This window comes from Cryptomeria japonica, chromosome 10 (assembly GCF_030272615.1).
Source record: "Cryptomeria japonica chromosome 10, Sugi_1.0, whole genome shotgun sequence".
Lineage (NCBI taxonomy): Eukaryota > Viridiplantae > Streptophyta > Pinopsida > Cupressales > Cupressaceae > Cryptomeria > Cryptomeria japonica.
The window spans coordinates 402,254,302-402,269,536 of record NC_081414.1 but is presented as its reverse complement, the minus strand read 5'-3'; the positions used below and the strand labels follow the sequence as shown (position 1 = coordinate 402,269,536).

The 15,235-nt window shown below is 35.5% G+C and overlaps 1 protein-coding gene across 2 annotated transcripts in view; it reads left to right on the top strand.

Annotated features, from left to right (window-relative positions):
- The first annotated feature begins 8,361 nt into the window (after positions 1-8,361).
- LOC131038502 (magnesium transporter MRS2-I) overlaps positions 8,362-15,235 on the top strand; it is a 54,096-nt gene continuing 47,222 nt past the window's right edge. The window contains exons 1-4 of one of the 2 annotated variants that reach the window (XM_057970950.2): positions 8,362-8,977; positions 9,159-9,188; positions 9,572-9,731; positions 9,962-10,083. In XM_057970950.2, coding sequence (XP_057826933.1) covers positions 8,702-8,977; positions 9,159-9,188; positions 9,572-9,731; positions 9,962-10,083 — 588 coding nt within the window. In that variant the 5' untranslated portion in view covers positions 8,362-8,701. The remainder of the gene's footprint in view (positions 8,978-9,158; positions 9,189-9,571; positions 9,732-9,961; positions 10,084-15,235) is intronic. The other variant, XM_057970949.2, reaches the window with a different exon arrangement.

Genomic DNA, 15,235 nt, shown 5'->3' with positions numbered 1-15,235 from the left:
TAATCCCGCTATTCCCACACTCATGCTAGCTCTACCTATAATCTCTCTACAATATTGCTTACCTTTGATCATCATACAAACCATGCCTCTGCCTTTATAACATCTACCTAATTAAACACATTTTACATGAACCTATCTTTTCCTTTCCCTCTTTCATCTCTTTTCCGACCTCTCTCTACTACCACTACTCCCTCTACAATCACCAACACCACCTATACCTCCACTATCTTGCCTCTCCATTAAAATTTGTTGGTGTAATTGTTTATTCATATAGTTTATAATTACATTTTACTTAAGTTGACTTGGGATAATGCATCTCATAGTAGTTTGGATATGAGACACTTAGGGAAGTGTGCACATAGGGATGATGTACGTAGGAGAAATTCCACCTTTTGTGGTCTTATCTTGTTTTTACATTCCACCTTCAGTGGGTGATCCACCTCTTGTGGAATATTTTATTATTTCTCCTACCTACCCCTACATACCCTTATTTCTCATTGATTCACATGTCATGATTGTGTGCTCACATATCCATATTGCCTTGCCTTTATAAGCAGGCTCGTCTACATTGTATGTAACTTTTGATGATCCAGTTGATTAGTATTTTGCATCTTGATTAGAATACAATTTATTCTTGTCAAACTATTTGTCTCTTTTATTGTGCTATCAATTGGACTCTAGATCTTGGCAAATTCTCCAATGGTATCAGAGCCATTGGAGTACCATTGGTTTGCCAATTGAGAGAAATTTTAATGTAATTTGGGGTTTTGCATTTTGGAACTTTCTATTGCAGGTTATTATTGGAGATTCTTGGGTCAAATCTGAGGTAACCAATAGATTGAGGAGGTTTGAGAATGGCAAAATCGCCTTTTGTTTCATCCAAATTCGACATTCGAGGCCAAATCTAGAGTCGTTTGAAGGTGGAGGGTGGTGGCTTGTCCCAGGAACGATCTGCAATTTTGGAGCATTTTTGGCCAAATCTTTTATCCTTGTTGCACTCAAAATGCCCAAAATCCCCGAGATCACCTATCTATGCATCCAAATTGGCCTTCATAATTCCAAGTTGAAAATTTTTCCCTCCTTGGCCGCTATACAGATTTGCAGGTATAGGTTTTGAATTTTTATTTTTTAAATTTTTTTGTTTTTGTTTTTTCAGAAATTAAAAAAATTATTTAAAAAAACGACTTAAAAAAGTGGGTGGGGGGGGGAGTATTTTATTTGTTTTGATTTAAAAAAAAATCGATATTCTTTTTAAATTTTTTTGGGGGCGTTTTTATTGCAACCCATCTGTGACAGGCCTCGTGCTTTGCCACGACTACTCGTAACAGGGTACCCCGTGGGGGCCCCTGCAATGACATTCTGTGTGCAGAGTACCCTCCACGGGCACTACCACGGCTCTGTGCATGAGTCGTGCACAAAGGCTCTTTTAAAAAAACAAACATTTTTTTAATTTTGTTTTTTTAAATAAAAGTTTTTAATATATGTTTTTTTTTAATTTATTTTAAATAATCTTTTAGTAGGTTTTTCAAATATATTAAAAAAAAAAACTTACTTCTTTTTAATAATATTTTTTAAAATAATTTTTAATAAAGTTTTTTTATTTTGGGGCATTTAATAATGTTTTTAAATCTTTTAAAAATAAAATTTTCATATAATAAGCAAAATTGGGAACATATTTGTTGCACACCTTCATACCTGTTTTGCAGCGCTTCCAACCAGTAGTCAAGGGGAGGGGGGGGTCATTTTACTCCTTCATATCTCTTGGCACTATCGCAATCAGAGGCATCTTCATCTACAATATTCTACAAGGCCTTTTTGGTGGCATCGTCTTCATGTTTCTAGATTTGGAGTATATCATGTTGTATTCTCTTGCATGAGCAATGTTGTACTCACACTAAAATAAAGTGCCACACCTCTTTGTATCTTGTCATTCTTGACTTATTTGATGTAATCCTCTTGTACACGTAGATTAGGAATATTCATGTGAGACCTTTATTTTCTTGTTGAGAAAGTATTTGGATTGATTACATCTTTCATTGGTGCTTATCCATCTGTCTCCTTGTGAGACTTGGTGCATGGTTCTCGTTGAGACTTAGATTGTACACATTTGTGCATGACTCCCATGAGACTTTTATTGTACTAGTATTTTTGCCATTTATGAGTATCTAGGTGATGCTCAAAGCAGGTTTTATCCATGCCTGATCTTTATCATGTTGCAGTGAGTGATTCATCATCATCGACATTGGTACTTGGTTTTGTTACACTGACATTATTGGCGCATCATTAGCTCTCTTTCTTCCTAATGAGGATGTATTTTGGTCAACATCATTGGACCATCCTTGCAAGAGATTCTACATTGAGGGGAGGCTACTTGGTCTCTCTTCTTCTCTCTTATGGGGGGACTTTTTCCTCACGCGAGGTTTTGTTCTTCTCATACATCATTGAGCACATTGTGTGCTTTCATCTCTCTTTTGGGGGGATTTTTTACCCATTGGGATTTTCTCTCTTTCTCTATTTGTGAGAGATTTATTTGCATTGGTTTGATTGCATTTCATTTGTACATGGGTACCTGACATGGCCTCATAGCCGGGACCCATCTTGCATTGTTAGCTTAAGTGTATTCCCCTAAGTTGCCCTTGAGGGGGGGTGTTGGTGTAATTATTTATTCATATAGGTTATAATTACACCTTACTTAAGTTGACTTAGGATAATGAATCTCATAGTAGTTTGGATACGAGACACTTAGGGAAGTGTGCACATAGGGATGATGTATGTAGGAGAAATTCCACCTTTTGTGGTTTTGTCTTGTTATTACGTTCCACCTTCGGTGGGTGATCCACCTTTTGTGGAATATTTTATTATTTATCCTACCTACCCTTGTTTCTCATTGAGCCACATGTCATCATTGTGTGCTCATGTATCCATATTGCCTTGCCTTTATAAGCAAACTCGTCTACATTGTATTTAACTTTTGATGATCTAGTTGATCAATATTTTGCATCTTGATTAGAATACAATTTATTCTTACCAACCTATTTGTCTCTCTTATTGTGCTATCAATTAGACTCTAGATCTTGGCAAATTCTCACAAATCATCAGTGTCATGATCTTAATACTAGTTTTTGAGTAAAACCCATATTTGTAACCACGATGTGTTGTATTATTACCAATCAAATAGTCTTAATGCTTTCTCACCAATCCATATGCCACGGCATGGTCATTGTATCTACCACATCCATTCATGTATTCCATTTTAACTTCATTAGCACAATCCAAATGTCTTGTTCCTCTTGCATGTCTACTTGTGGCCACTTCTAATTGATCTCCCTCATCACTTGCATCTAAACATGTGGTAGTTGGGGACATCCTACTCATGTCTACACTAATGTAGCACTCTATCCAACCTACACCTCTTAATAATATAATCCCACCACTAAAAAATATAATATGGCATCCATATAGATCTTAAATAAAATGTATCCTCTACCCTCAATATATATTTATCTCTAAAAGACCTTCAAACAATGTCTATGGCTACCAAATAATCAATTGCATGCCTATATTAGTCAAATTACCTCAAGTGTCTCTATTGATGACCCCGTGCCATCACCCATCCTAGATAGTAGGACTGTGTGCTGCTCACACTGCACGCATTCCCTCTAATTGACTAATGCATACGTGCTCCCACATTGTATCCTACTCAACTTATTCTTGCATAATCCAAAGGTCTAATTATTCTACTCTCCAAATTCAAAGTGACTTTTCCCCCATTGTAAGTCCTATTTAAATGTTTTCCTTTCCAAAATATTCATTTATTTGTCCTAATGTTACCCTCCCAACCTCATTTTTCACCCCTTTAATCCCCTTTCTCCTATCTAGAGCCCATCTAGGACTTATGACCTTGTCTTCCCTCTCGAGGGAGCATCCATAACTCATACCTATTAATCCTCTTCCTAGTGGTTGGGGCATCCCTTTCAAAATTAATATATTTTTTTCTTTGAAATGATGTCATACAACATCATCTCAAATAGGGGAAATATGTAGACACCCAAAATGCATTTTTAGATTTATATTGAGACCGCACTAGTTTTATCCCATATATCTACTTCCATTGTTTAATTAACAAATAAATATAATCTAACTAGTCTATTTGATCAATATTCTAACATTAATTAAATAATTTATCTAATTAATCTTTTTGATCATTAATCTATCATTAATTATTTCCAACTATTTAATTAACCAATCTAACCTTTCTTTTAAAGTTGATTTAATATATGGGGATCACCTGTTAGTGTAATAGTGAAATGGTTTCATTGTTTGTGGTGCAACCAAATCCCCACCTGGACCAAAGCGGTATGTTAATATACTAGTTTGATCCCACCTTGGTAGGAGATATTAATGGTGACTGATCTTGGAGGACGTACAGGTGATCTTGGCAAACACGTGGACTAACTGACCGTGCTCGACCCCTGCTGGGCTAGTGTGCTCGCAGGCCTTGTTCCTCATAGGTGTGTGTTGCTCGCGGATTGAGTTTCTCATTGGCGTGTGTTGCCTGTGGACTTCTGTCAGACCCACACAGGTCTTTCATGCCTAGCAGTGCTGTATCGGGCCCTTGCGGGTCTTTCACCTCTACTAGTTTGTGGTCCCTATTGGGCTACCTTGCTCGCGGTTATGCATTGTTGGTCTCAGAGATATAAGGTTGAGGAAGGAATCATAGAGAAACAAGGGTGTAAGAACGCCATAACAAATGAGGATGAGGCCCCTAAAAAATATGGTCTCATTGGTTCATAGCTCCAGTCAAAAGCGATTACTGACCAAAAAAAAGAAGTTTATTTAATATATTACCTCTATTTATTTAATTAATTAAACTTATTTAGAATCTCTTCTAAATTTCCAAACTTAGTTGAATAAATCATTTATTTAATCAAGCCAATGATTTCCATAATATTCTCCCATAAATTAACTAAATGCATCAAATATATTTAATTCCTCTAAAATCCTCCTCATCATTGGTTGAATAAATGAATAATTTAGTCAACTAATTAATTAGTTACACTTTCCTCCACCACTTTGATCAAAATAAATAAGGTCAATCTTACACATGGCTCCAAGTGCACGAGGCTCCACAATATCCTTTTCAATTTCCACCCTTCACCAAGATTTGATTAAATCTCCACCCTTTATCCCTTCTTTATCCCTTTCCTAATCATATGCATTGATCACATGATTACACTTGTCATCTTTTCATTCTCTCGTACACGAGGATCAACCTCATCCATCCATCTCATAATATATAATCTCATCCACATCCAACCTATCAAAAATGTATAAATTGATTCATTCACAAGTCATTTTCAAGAAGAACATTTGTATGCATCAAGGTTATGCTACATAGTTGGTCAATTGAATTTAAACTTCAACCAATCTCTTGGAGCACAACATGTAGGTCACGAAAGGTTTGTGTAGTAATAAGCTCATTATTTTTTGTTATTATTTGCATTCTTTTTACTCTATTAGAGGTGCATGCTTGACATGGGATAATATTCCTGTATATGCTATTTCCTATTGTCCTCCCTCATATTTTAGTGTTCATAGTAATTATACTTGACATTTTGCATCTCTAAAGATGACGCTTGCAATAAAATCTTTACATATTGAGTTATTGGATAGAATATTCCTTGGTGTGAGTCTTCTAAATTTGAATTATTGTCAAGACTTGATTCCTTTGTGAATTGTGAGCTGCATGTAAACAAAGTATTGATAGCGATGCAATTTACACTAGAGCATCATGATTTCAATTTGTGAAAATACCTTCTATAAGGGTGGAAATAGGCCAAGGTGTACACCATGTTATAATACATTAAGAAGATGTTTATAATGATGATAAATATCCATTTCTATTTGGATGATATTTAAGAAGCCTACATTAGTGGTTTTAATCCTAGATTTGATGAAAGTAATAATGAACAAGAAGTTAGTGGGGGAAATTAGTCCATTTCTAAGGAGCTGATAACAATGTTGCAAATGAATCTTAAACACACCTAAGGGAGTGGCCACTAAATCAAGTGTATAAACATAAGGAAAACGTTACAAATTAGGTAATTTTTGACCTTACACAAAATTCTATCATCATGATATAAACATAATATGAAAATAAAAGTGTTTTATCATGTAACATAACATCTTAATTTCCACTAAACACCTTTCCCTTAGTTCTCTAAAAGGACATGCATCACAAATCAAATCATCAGACCATCAACCTCATCATGAGAAGTTAAACAACTAGTGTTATGCTCCTCAGTTAATATATCATCAACATGCCATTAACACAAATATATAGAAAAAGGACTAACAACCTCTTCTAAAGATGAAACATATGCATTGACATCACTAAGATTCTCAGGATAGGATGATGGAAGAGATTGATGTAGATGATAATATATAAATATTAAAAAAATATACTATCAGGAGATGGAGTATACTCACTAATTATAATATCACATGAGTTAAGATCCTTGTCTATATCATATACATTAAGGTTGAAGTATAAACCAACTCACCATCACAGGTCACAAAATATGTATCATTACAAAGCATGGTAATATAGGAAGTGAGCTTACTTAGGAAGGATGAAATGATATCCTTGATAAAGATATATCAATGAACGTGCATAACTGTGGGTGGATAGATAAGGATTATAGAGGTAACACATAATGAAAGCCTAAACCCTATTTAATTCACACAAATGAGTGTGGATCCAAATCCTAATCAAATATGACTTAATGAAATAAAAATATTAGTTTGGGAAAAAATCATAGATTTAAAGGTAAAAAACTAAGGAAAAATCCTGGAGGGGTTAAAATGTTAGGTTTAACATTTTATGTGAAGAAGTAAAACATCCTTATATAAATATATAGGGGCAAATAAATGAAAGTAAAACAATAATAACCAAATTATCATAGATAAAGAGTTGGGTGAAAAAACACGTACTTGACTAAACTTGAAATACAAATCAAATCGTAAAAAAAATGCGACCTTGGAAATGGAGATAGAAAAAAACCATGATAGGCAATTATTACCCAAAACAAAAAGAATAAATATGGGGAATTTGATTGAACTATGTGAATTTTGAAACTATGCAAAAATGTGGGTGTAAAACTTATTCTTGCAACTATGAATTCAATCATAACATGTTGACTCATCCTTCTTGTGTGGCTTTAAATCCTATGTACTTTCAAAGGGACCCGCTTGTTGTCTTTGCTTATAATGGAAACTCCTAGTGGTGTTGATGAACATAGCTTGAAGCTTACTATTCAAGGATCTTAGCCTTGAACAAGCCCCAATTATTAATTCAACGATTTTGAAAATAGTTGGAAGACAACAATCATCAATAAAAATGACATTGATGTGGTACAACCTGAGTTGGCCTAGTGGTGGAGAACTTATGCTATTGAAAGAGAGATCACAAGTTCAAATCCCACAAGGAGGTAGGGTATGTACACCTTATTGGCTTCGACCCATTACCTATAAAAAAAAATGACATTGATGTGGCTACAATGACAATAGGTGTCAAATGGAATTAAATGCAACATACATTGAAACGATTATTTCAAAAACTAAGATTTTGCCATGTGTTGATGTAGAAAGCATAGGTCGATTGATGCCTTGTGATAAATAGATGTGGTGACATGTCGAGATGATAGAAATTGTTAAAAATTATTCATGGATCTCTTAGATGATTGATGGATATTGGATGCAAATGACTTAGAGAGGGTGTCCTTCTAAAATTGTCCTAGATACATAATTTGAATGATTTGATGTGAGAAATAACAAATAGCAATTAATTAGAAGAAAATCAATTGAAACTTTATTGAAATTTGATATTTGGAAAAAAAATACTATCCACAAATTTAAACTTAAAAAAATGTACAATTTAACATGAAAAAATGACTGAAATAGAAATAAAATTCTTAAAAATAAAAAAATTAAAATCAATTAACAATAAAGTCCATGATTAAAATTCCCACTTAAAATCTTTTCTTTAGAAGGCGTGAAATTTTAAAAGAAAGTCAAATTAGTACTAAATCAATTAAGAAATCAAGTTCTAACTAATATGATTAAAATTCCCACATAAAATCCTTTCTTTAGAAGGTCCATTTTAAGCGTGAAATTTAAAAAGAGAGTCAAATTAGTAGTAATAAAAGAGTGTCAACTTCTAAGTTTGTCGCTTTATGAACTTTCATTGGTACCGCCCCTGAGCACACAACCAAAACATCCTTTTAACACGGAGCCTTTTGATAAGTTCGAGATACGAGTGATAACGAGAAAGATATAATAATAATATTGGAAACAATTTTTAGTCGAATAAAAAAGTGTGTGAAGGACAGCGAGCGGAGGAAGAGTGGGGAGAAAAGCGGAGACGGCGAAGAAACAGTTCCCCCACTCCCCTTATAATTACCATGATTATTATTGATATGCTTTTCTAATAGCAACTGCGGTTGGGACGGATATGGTGGAAATTATAAACCTTTTTTTAATTTGCTCCTGCAATTCTTGTTTTTCTGCGGGTTCCAGTGGAGGGGTCTTCTTCAAATTGTTCTTTTTGATTGATAGAAGCTGCTTGGTCCTGCCATGATCTGTGAAGATATTGACATGTGAAGAGCGGGAAGAAATAGTGGGAATCGGGGCATATGGTGTAATGGTAATGGCGAAGGGGAGGGGAGCAGGAGCAGGAGCAGGAGCAGGCTCAGGCTCAGTCTCCAGCGATGTGCAGCAGGCGGCGAAGAAGAAGGTGGCATCGAGAAGCTGGGCTCTTCTGGACTGCAATGGGGAGACCAAATTGCTGGATGCGGACAAGTATTCCATAATGCACCGCCTTCGTATCCATGCAAGAGATCTCCGCATTCTCGATCCTCTTTTGTCATACCCCTCTACTATTCTCGGCCGCGAGCGGGCCATTGTTCTCAATTTAGAGGTCACTCAACACCCTTATCTTATTCAATTTGCGTTGTACTTATGGTCAATTAAAATGATCTTTTTGATTTGTTTAATATTTTGGGAATGAATTTGTTGATTTTTTTTGTAGTTTTATAGAATTTTGATGTGGGTATATTTAATTCTGACATGGATGTATTGAAATTTCACTTGGTATGCAGCATATCAAGGCAATTATCACCGCAGAAGAGGTATGCCTTTGATTTACCCCTTTTCTGCTTATATTATGCTGTATAGTTTTAGTTGGCTTGTAGAGCTAGCCCTTTTTTAATCCTCATATCTTTTTGCTATTTCATTTCTATATTTCAGTTGCTAGAGTTACGACTGTGACGACTGTGCAGGCTTATGCCATTCCTTTTGACCTATTTTAGTTATTCCATTTCTTTACTCAGCTCCATCACCTGCTATGGTGGTGGCAGCTTTAATTTTAGTTGGGCTTTGGTTATCGAGCCGCTTTCACCGTGTCTACTGAAGTTGTTGCCAGCATGAATCAAAATCGGATCATTTGTTGCATTTTGTAAGTTTTAGGTTGTAATGAGGATGACACGTTGAATATGATGATGGGTGCAAGCAGGTCCTTCTGCGCAACCCTGGGGATGAGTACGTCATTCCAATATTTGAAGAGATGTGCAGACGTTTACCCAAGGTAAGCAACGGTCACAGGGAAGACCTTCTGGGAGATGGAAGACAGCAATCAAATGTACAGCAGGAATGCGCAGATGCCGGGGAAGACGGTGGGCATGAGTACTGTTTCTTCAACTTTTTCCATTCTGTAGAAAACTGTATTGAGCTTATGGGTCATTTTTTATTCCCATCATATAATGATGCATTGCAGAAACAACAAATACATAAAACGTAAAACATCTCTTTGTTGGCTTTGCCTTGCAATGTTTTGATTGACGCGGCTTTATACCATGTTAATTTCCATTCTGATTTCTGAGATGTTTCTGATTATGTTTTGTAGAGTCACCATTTGAATTTCGTGCTCTTGAGGTGGCTTTAGAGGCTATCTGTAGTTTTTTGGATGCTCGCACCACAGAATTAGAGACTGCTGCATATCCAGCTTTAGACGAACTCACATCTAAGGTAAGCTAATGTTTACACATCTACTAGTAGTATTCTTTAATGGGTTCTTACTTTCCTTACTTCTCTTTCTCTTGAAAAGCTTTGCAACTGTTATGAACCTTATTCAGTGTCGTTTATGATATTTAAAATTGTATATTTTAGTTAGTGGGGTGCATTAGGATTTCTGCCATGTGAGCCCATTGAGAACAATTCTGCGGATCCATTTGGGCCATTTTATGGGCCTGTAAGAAATTATCTCACGTCCAATAGGCAAAAGAGCTTGAACTGAAAAACAACATAAATAAAACCTTAGCAGACGAGTGAATTGTTTCGGAAGAAAGCTCTTTTGCACAAGTTTGAAGACTCTCTTTAGATCAAGGCAGTACCTTAGATTGTATCTGACTTTGCATTTGCACCCCCTTACAAGAGCAAATACTTTTCTGTTCTGTTATTGTTTCCTTCTATTTCCTTATTTTCAACAGTTTTTCAGAAGCTTCAGCTTGTAGCTCCACCCGTTTCAGGCTTCACTTATATAGCAGTGTTTTTATGCATTACATTAGCTCTAACTTTACAGTATTGCAACTCTGGATTTATACATTTGTCTCAGATTACCTGCCATTTTCCAGATTTCTGTTTCTTTTCAGCTTTAATATTCTAACTATTAAATCAGCTATAGCAGGTTCTAAATTGGGTTACCAATAGTTGTTCAGACCCATTTTCTTGGTAATATTGATGAAGTCCTAGTAATTGTAGGTGTTTTTAGACAAGAAAGAGTCAGTTAGTCCTTTTTGATTCATATTTGGGCTTATGGGAAGCTTATGATGGGAAACCTCTCTTTCTCAGAATCTGTTTAGCTTTATCAAGCAGATTAGAGAAAGTGATCATTGGAGCTTAAAGAATTTACTGAGGCCACGAGTAAGGAAGAAAGTGGTTCAATTCATGAAGTTGTTTACAAAGACATGGATTTAAGTGACAGTCTTAATAAACGTGAGATATTTTTAGGTTCTTCGTCATTCTTCAATGAGATTTCTCCAGCTCTATAATTCTACAGTCCATATTACTATCTGTCTTTTTGAAAAGTTCAATCCTATTTAGCCATCTTGGTAAAGTCTGATTATTCTTGACTATCACTTAAATCCTATTTAGCTTTTAATTTGTAGCTATTTATCTTTGTTTTTTGAATAGTTATCCAAACTAAAACATCTAACCTACCTACACAAGGTTACCTGACTGGGCAATAAAATCATGACTGCAAAACTTGAAACTTCTTCGCCTATATTACACACTGAAATTAGCATGTGAATCCTCCCACATATAAAGATTAAATAATGTTGTAGATAATGAAGCAATTTTTCTTCTAAGATGCTTGCTATATACTGATTTGAGGAACAATCACATAGATATCTTCAATCGTAACCTAGTTCATTCAATTTTAAGCCAGGAGAACAAGATGTAGATAAATGATGCTAAAATTCATCTTTATCTCATTCAGGTATTTGTATTTAAGTTTTTAGTTTGATATATATGACACAGTTCTTGTAAATTATAATCATATATATGATGATACATTAGACTATAGATATAAGATACTTTATGGATGCATTGTACATTATACATCCCATAACAAATTCAGGCGACGAGACAAATAACAACTCATGATTAATGTAAGGGTTGTGAAAAGCAGTTCACACTCTGTCCCTTGAATTTCCTACAAAGCATATAATATTAACATTCTATTTCACCTTTTTTATATTGTGAGTGGAAAAAACTGATTGAAAATGGAACTACGAAATAGGGTCCACAAAGAGTAGAAGGAATGCAATCATTGCATATATAAGATAATAAATCAAGTTCTTTGCTATCGACAAGTTTATGGACAATTTGAGGTTTGGAATAATGATCAATTACAAATAGTTTACAAAATTGAGTGGTATCAATTGAGGAGAGAGGGAAGATAATAATTGTACTACATATAACACATACCTCACAATTTCTCCATTACAAACAAGCTGCAATAGTTCCAATGAAAATTGTAATTCTCAGTGTGCAGTTACGTACTTACCATCCAAAGAAATTACAGGTGTAAGGTCAATCTGCTTTGAAGTTAAAATAGGACCTCCAAGTGGCAAATAGACCAATAGTACAGTTATAGAGCCCCTAAGTATAATAATGGGGGGTCTTGTTTTGACCTTATGCTTGTCCAACAGTATCAAATCCAGGCTAAGTTAGGTTAGTTACTGTTTCTTGAGGGGTCTAGTTAGAAGGCTTATCCACATTAAGGAAAAATAGAACATGTGAGAGGTTGATATCTCAGTTGTAGAGTGCTTGAACATGCTGATGGGATGTCTCAGGTTTGAGTCCTAAGAACAAAAAAATCTGACATATTAATTTTAAGCAATCAGTTGTTGATTTAAGCAATTAGATTATAATGAGACTGTGAATGAACAGTAACAGCAATAAAACACAAGACAAAAGACACCAATACCCTGGGAAAATCTCCCTCTTGGAGGTGAAAAACCCAGTCTCAAATACAATATGTATTATCTCAAATGTAGGCAATTACATGGCAATACACTTATCTCAGATTGCTGTTCAATATATCAATGAAGCTTGCAGCCCTTATCAACAGCGGATGGATAGGAGGATCAGCAGCAGATGTATAAGGTCAGATCTGCACAATAGAAGTCCTTCTCAAGTTCATATGAGGGTCTTTGACTACTTCGCCACAATCAACCTTAAAGATTTCGCACAATAGACTTGTATGAGTTCGCTTGAGTGAAGTTGAGATCGCTGCTTGGAGAGCAGATAACATTTGCATGAGATAATGTGATTGTTTAATGACTTTGTTTGCTGTTATATTTATATCCCATCTTTGGCGCCAACCCTCAAGTCGGCTTGCATCTAATTTATTGATTTTTTTTCATTTATTGCCTTTCACGTTACAAATTTGGGTCCAGCCCAAAGCTACAATTAAGTGTCTCCACGTTACACGTTTGGGTCCAGCCCAAAGTTACAATTGATTGCCTCCACGTTACATGATTGGGTCCAGCCCAAGATAATTCGATTTACATAAGAGATAATACATTTGTATGTATAATGCAATAATCAGGTATCCGAGCTAGCTATTATTTTCAACAGCAAATAGACTAATAGTACAGTTATAGAGCCCCTAAGTATAATAATGGGGGGTCCTGTTTTGACCTTATGCTTGTCCAACAGTATCAAATCAAGGCTAAGTTAGCTTAGTTACTGTTTCTTGAGGGGTGTGGTTAGAAGGCTTATCTACATTAAGGAAAAATAGAACATGTGAGAGGTTGATATCTCAGTTGTAGAGTGCTTGAACATGCTGATGGGATGTCTCAGGTTTGAGTCCCAAGAACAAAAAAATCTGACATACACTATGAGTTCATGCTGGGAACAAATTATCACTGGGTTTAAGCTTGAGATTCATTTTACGTGCTGTTCCAATGTGAACTTTAATACTTAGTTTACAGGTAGCCATCCAAAGAAATTAGAGTTTGCAGACCAATCCACACTTAAGTTGAAATAGAACCTTTAAGTGGCTAGTAGCTTAGTGATAGGACATCCAGTTATGCTGATGGGGGGAACCAAGGTTTAAGTCCTAGTTGTTCCATGACTTTCAAAATGGTATCAAAGCCAGACTTGGTGAACCTATGCCAGGTGGCCTGAGGGAGTTTTTAGAAGGTTAATAAACTGCTGAGGAAATTCCTTAGGGGCTGATAGCTTAGTGGTAAAGCACCACAGCATACTCATGAGAGGTCCTAGGTTTGGGTCTTAGTTAGTAGATACAAAAATTCTATGACAGACACTACGCATTCTTGGTAGAAACTAATTATCAGCATGATTAAGTTTAAAACTCTAACTTATATGCAGTTCACATTCAATGACCATGGATATCTAACTAACATTTGAGTAACTAGTTATGATGTCTTCCCCACTTTCACCCGGACCTGGCCACATTCCGGGTGACTGGCATTTGGTTTTCTTCATCCCTATAATTCTAGGCAATGTATATAGAGTACAATGATAGGACAAACACAAACAAAGAGTATCGAACATTCATGCATATATCAATGTTTCACTAAGTTTTTGGATTGCATTTTTAAGGATGACAAAAGATATTCCAAATTTAAGGATGGTAGTGGGGTGGCCACTAGAATTATATACAAGTAACAAAAATTATGTTTGAAAAATAAATTGTAAAAGATACTTAAAAATAATAACTATAGTAAAAGTGAAAGAAATATGAAATTTAGTGACATCCATGATTGAACATTGAATAAACCAATATAATAATTTAGTTATGTCAATGACGATCCATGACATTGAAATTGAATTGCCATAAAATCATTAATCATTAATAATTAGCAGCAAGTTTGAAGTTACAAACTGAACACCGAAGATCAATCTGCTAAAGTAATAATGCATAGCAACAAATTCGATAATCAAAGTCGTCATTAGATTGAGATGCCATGATTGATCCTTGCCATGAGAAATTTTCGGACTCATCTAGCTCCTATATGGAATCCCAACCCAACTTTGGCCTCATCAACTTGCCTTGGCTCCTTGGGCTCTACATCCCACTGTGTCACTTGACCTCTTTGTACATATCTGTTTTGCAATATGTACAACAAGCCTTTTCACTTTTCTAGAGGCAAGTTTGCTCCTCTTGCCAGATGGATACAACTATATGTTTACAAGATCCCCTTGGCAAGAAAGGAGCTAAAAAAATTTAAAGGAGGCGAATGGCAATTATGAATTATTTCTATCAGTGTATTAGCTTTTCTTGCAGCATATTGGGTCTGTTAGCTGAAGTTTTGTAGTTTTTATGTTATGCAAATTTGGTCCACATGTTTCTAATTATTGCAACTTTCTCCACATCATACATTTCTTGAGGGCCTTCGTGAAGGCCTTCTTCAGCTCCTCATCATTGACAGGAATGACCCATTCCACCTCACCTTTGCCCTAGGCCTCTCTATAAGCCACTTGGGTTATGTTTCATATGTGGCCATTTTTAAAGGATGATCGAGTGAATACATGGTTGTGATAAAATGTTAAGGTGGGGTCTCTATCATGAACTGTGGCCTTCATTAGGTCAAGCATACTATCATTACACTCATAGATCTCCCAAAGTTAGGAGTGTCAGTGTCCT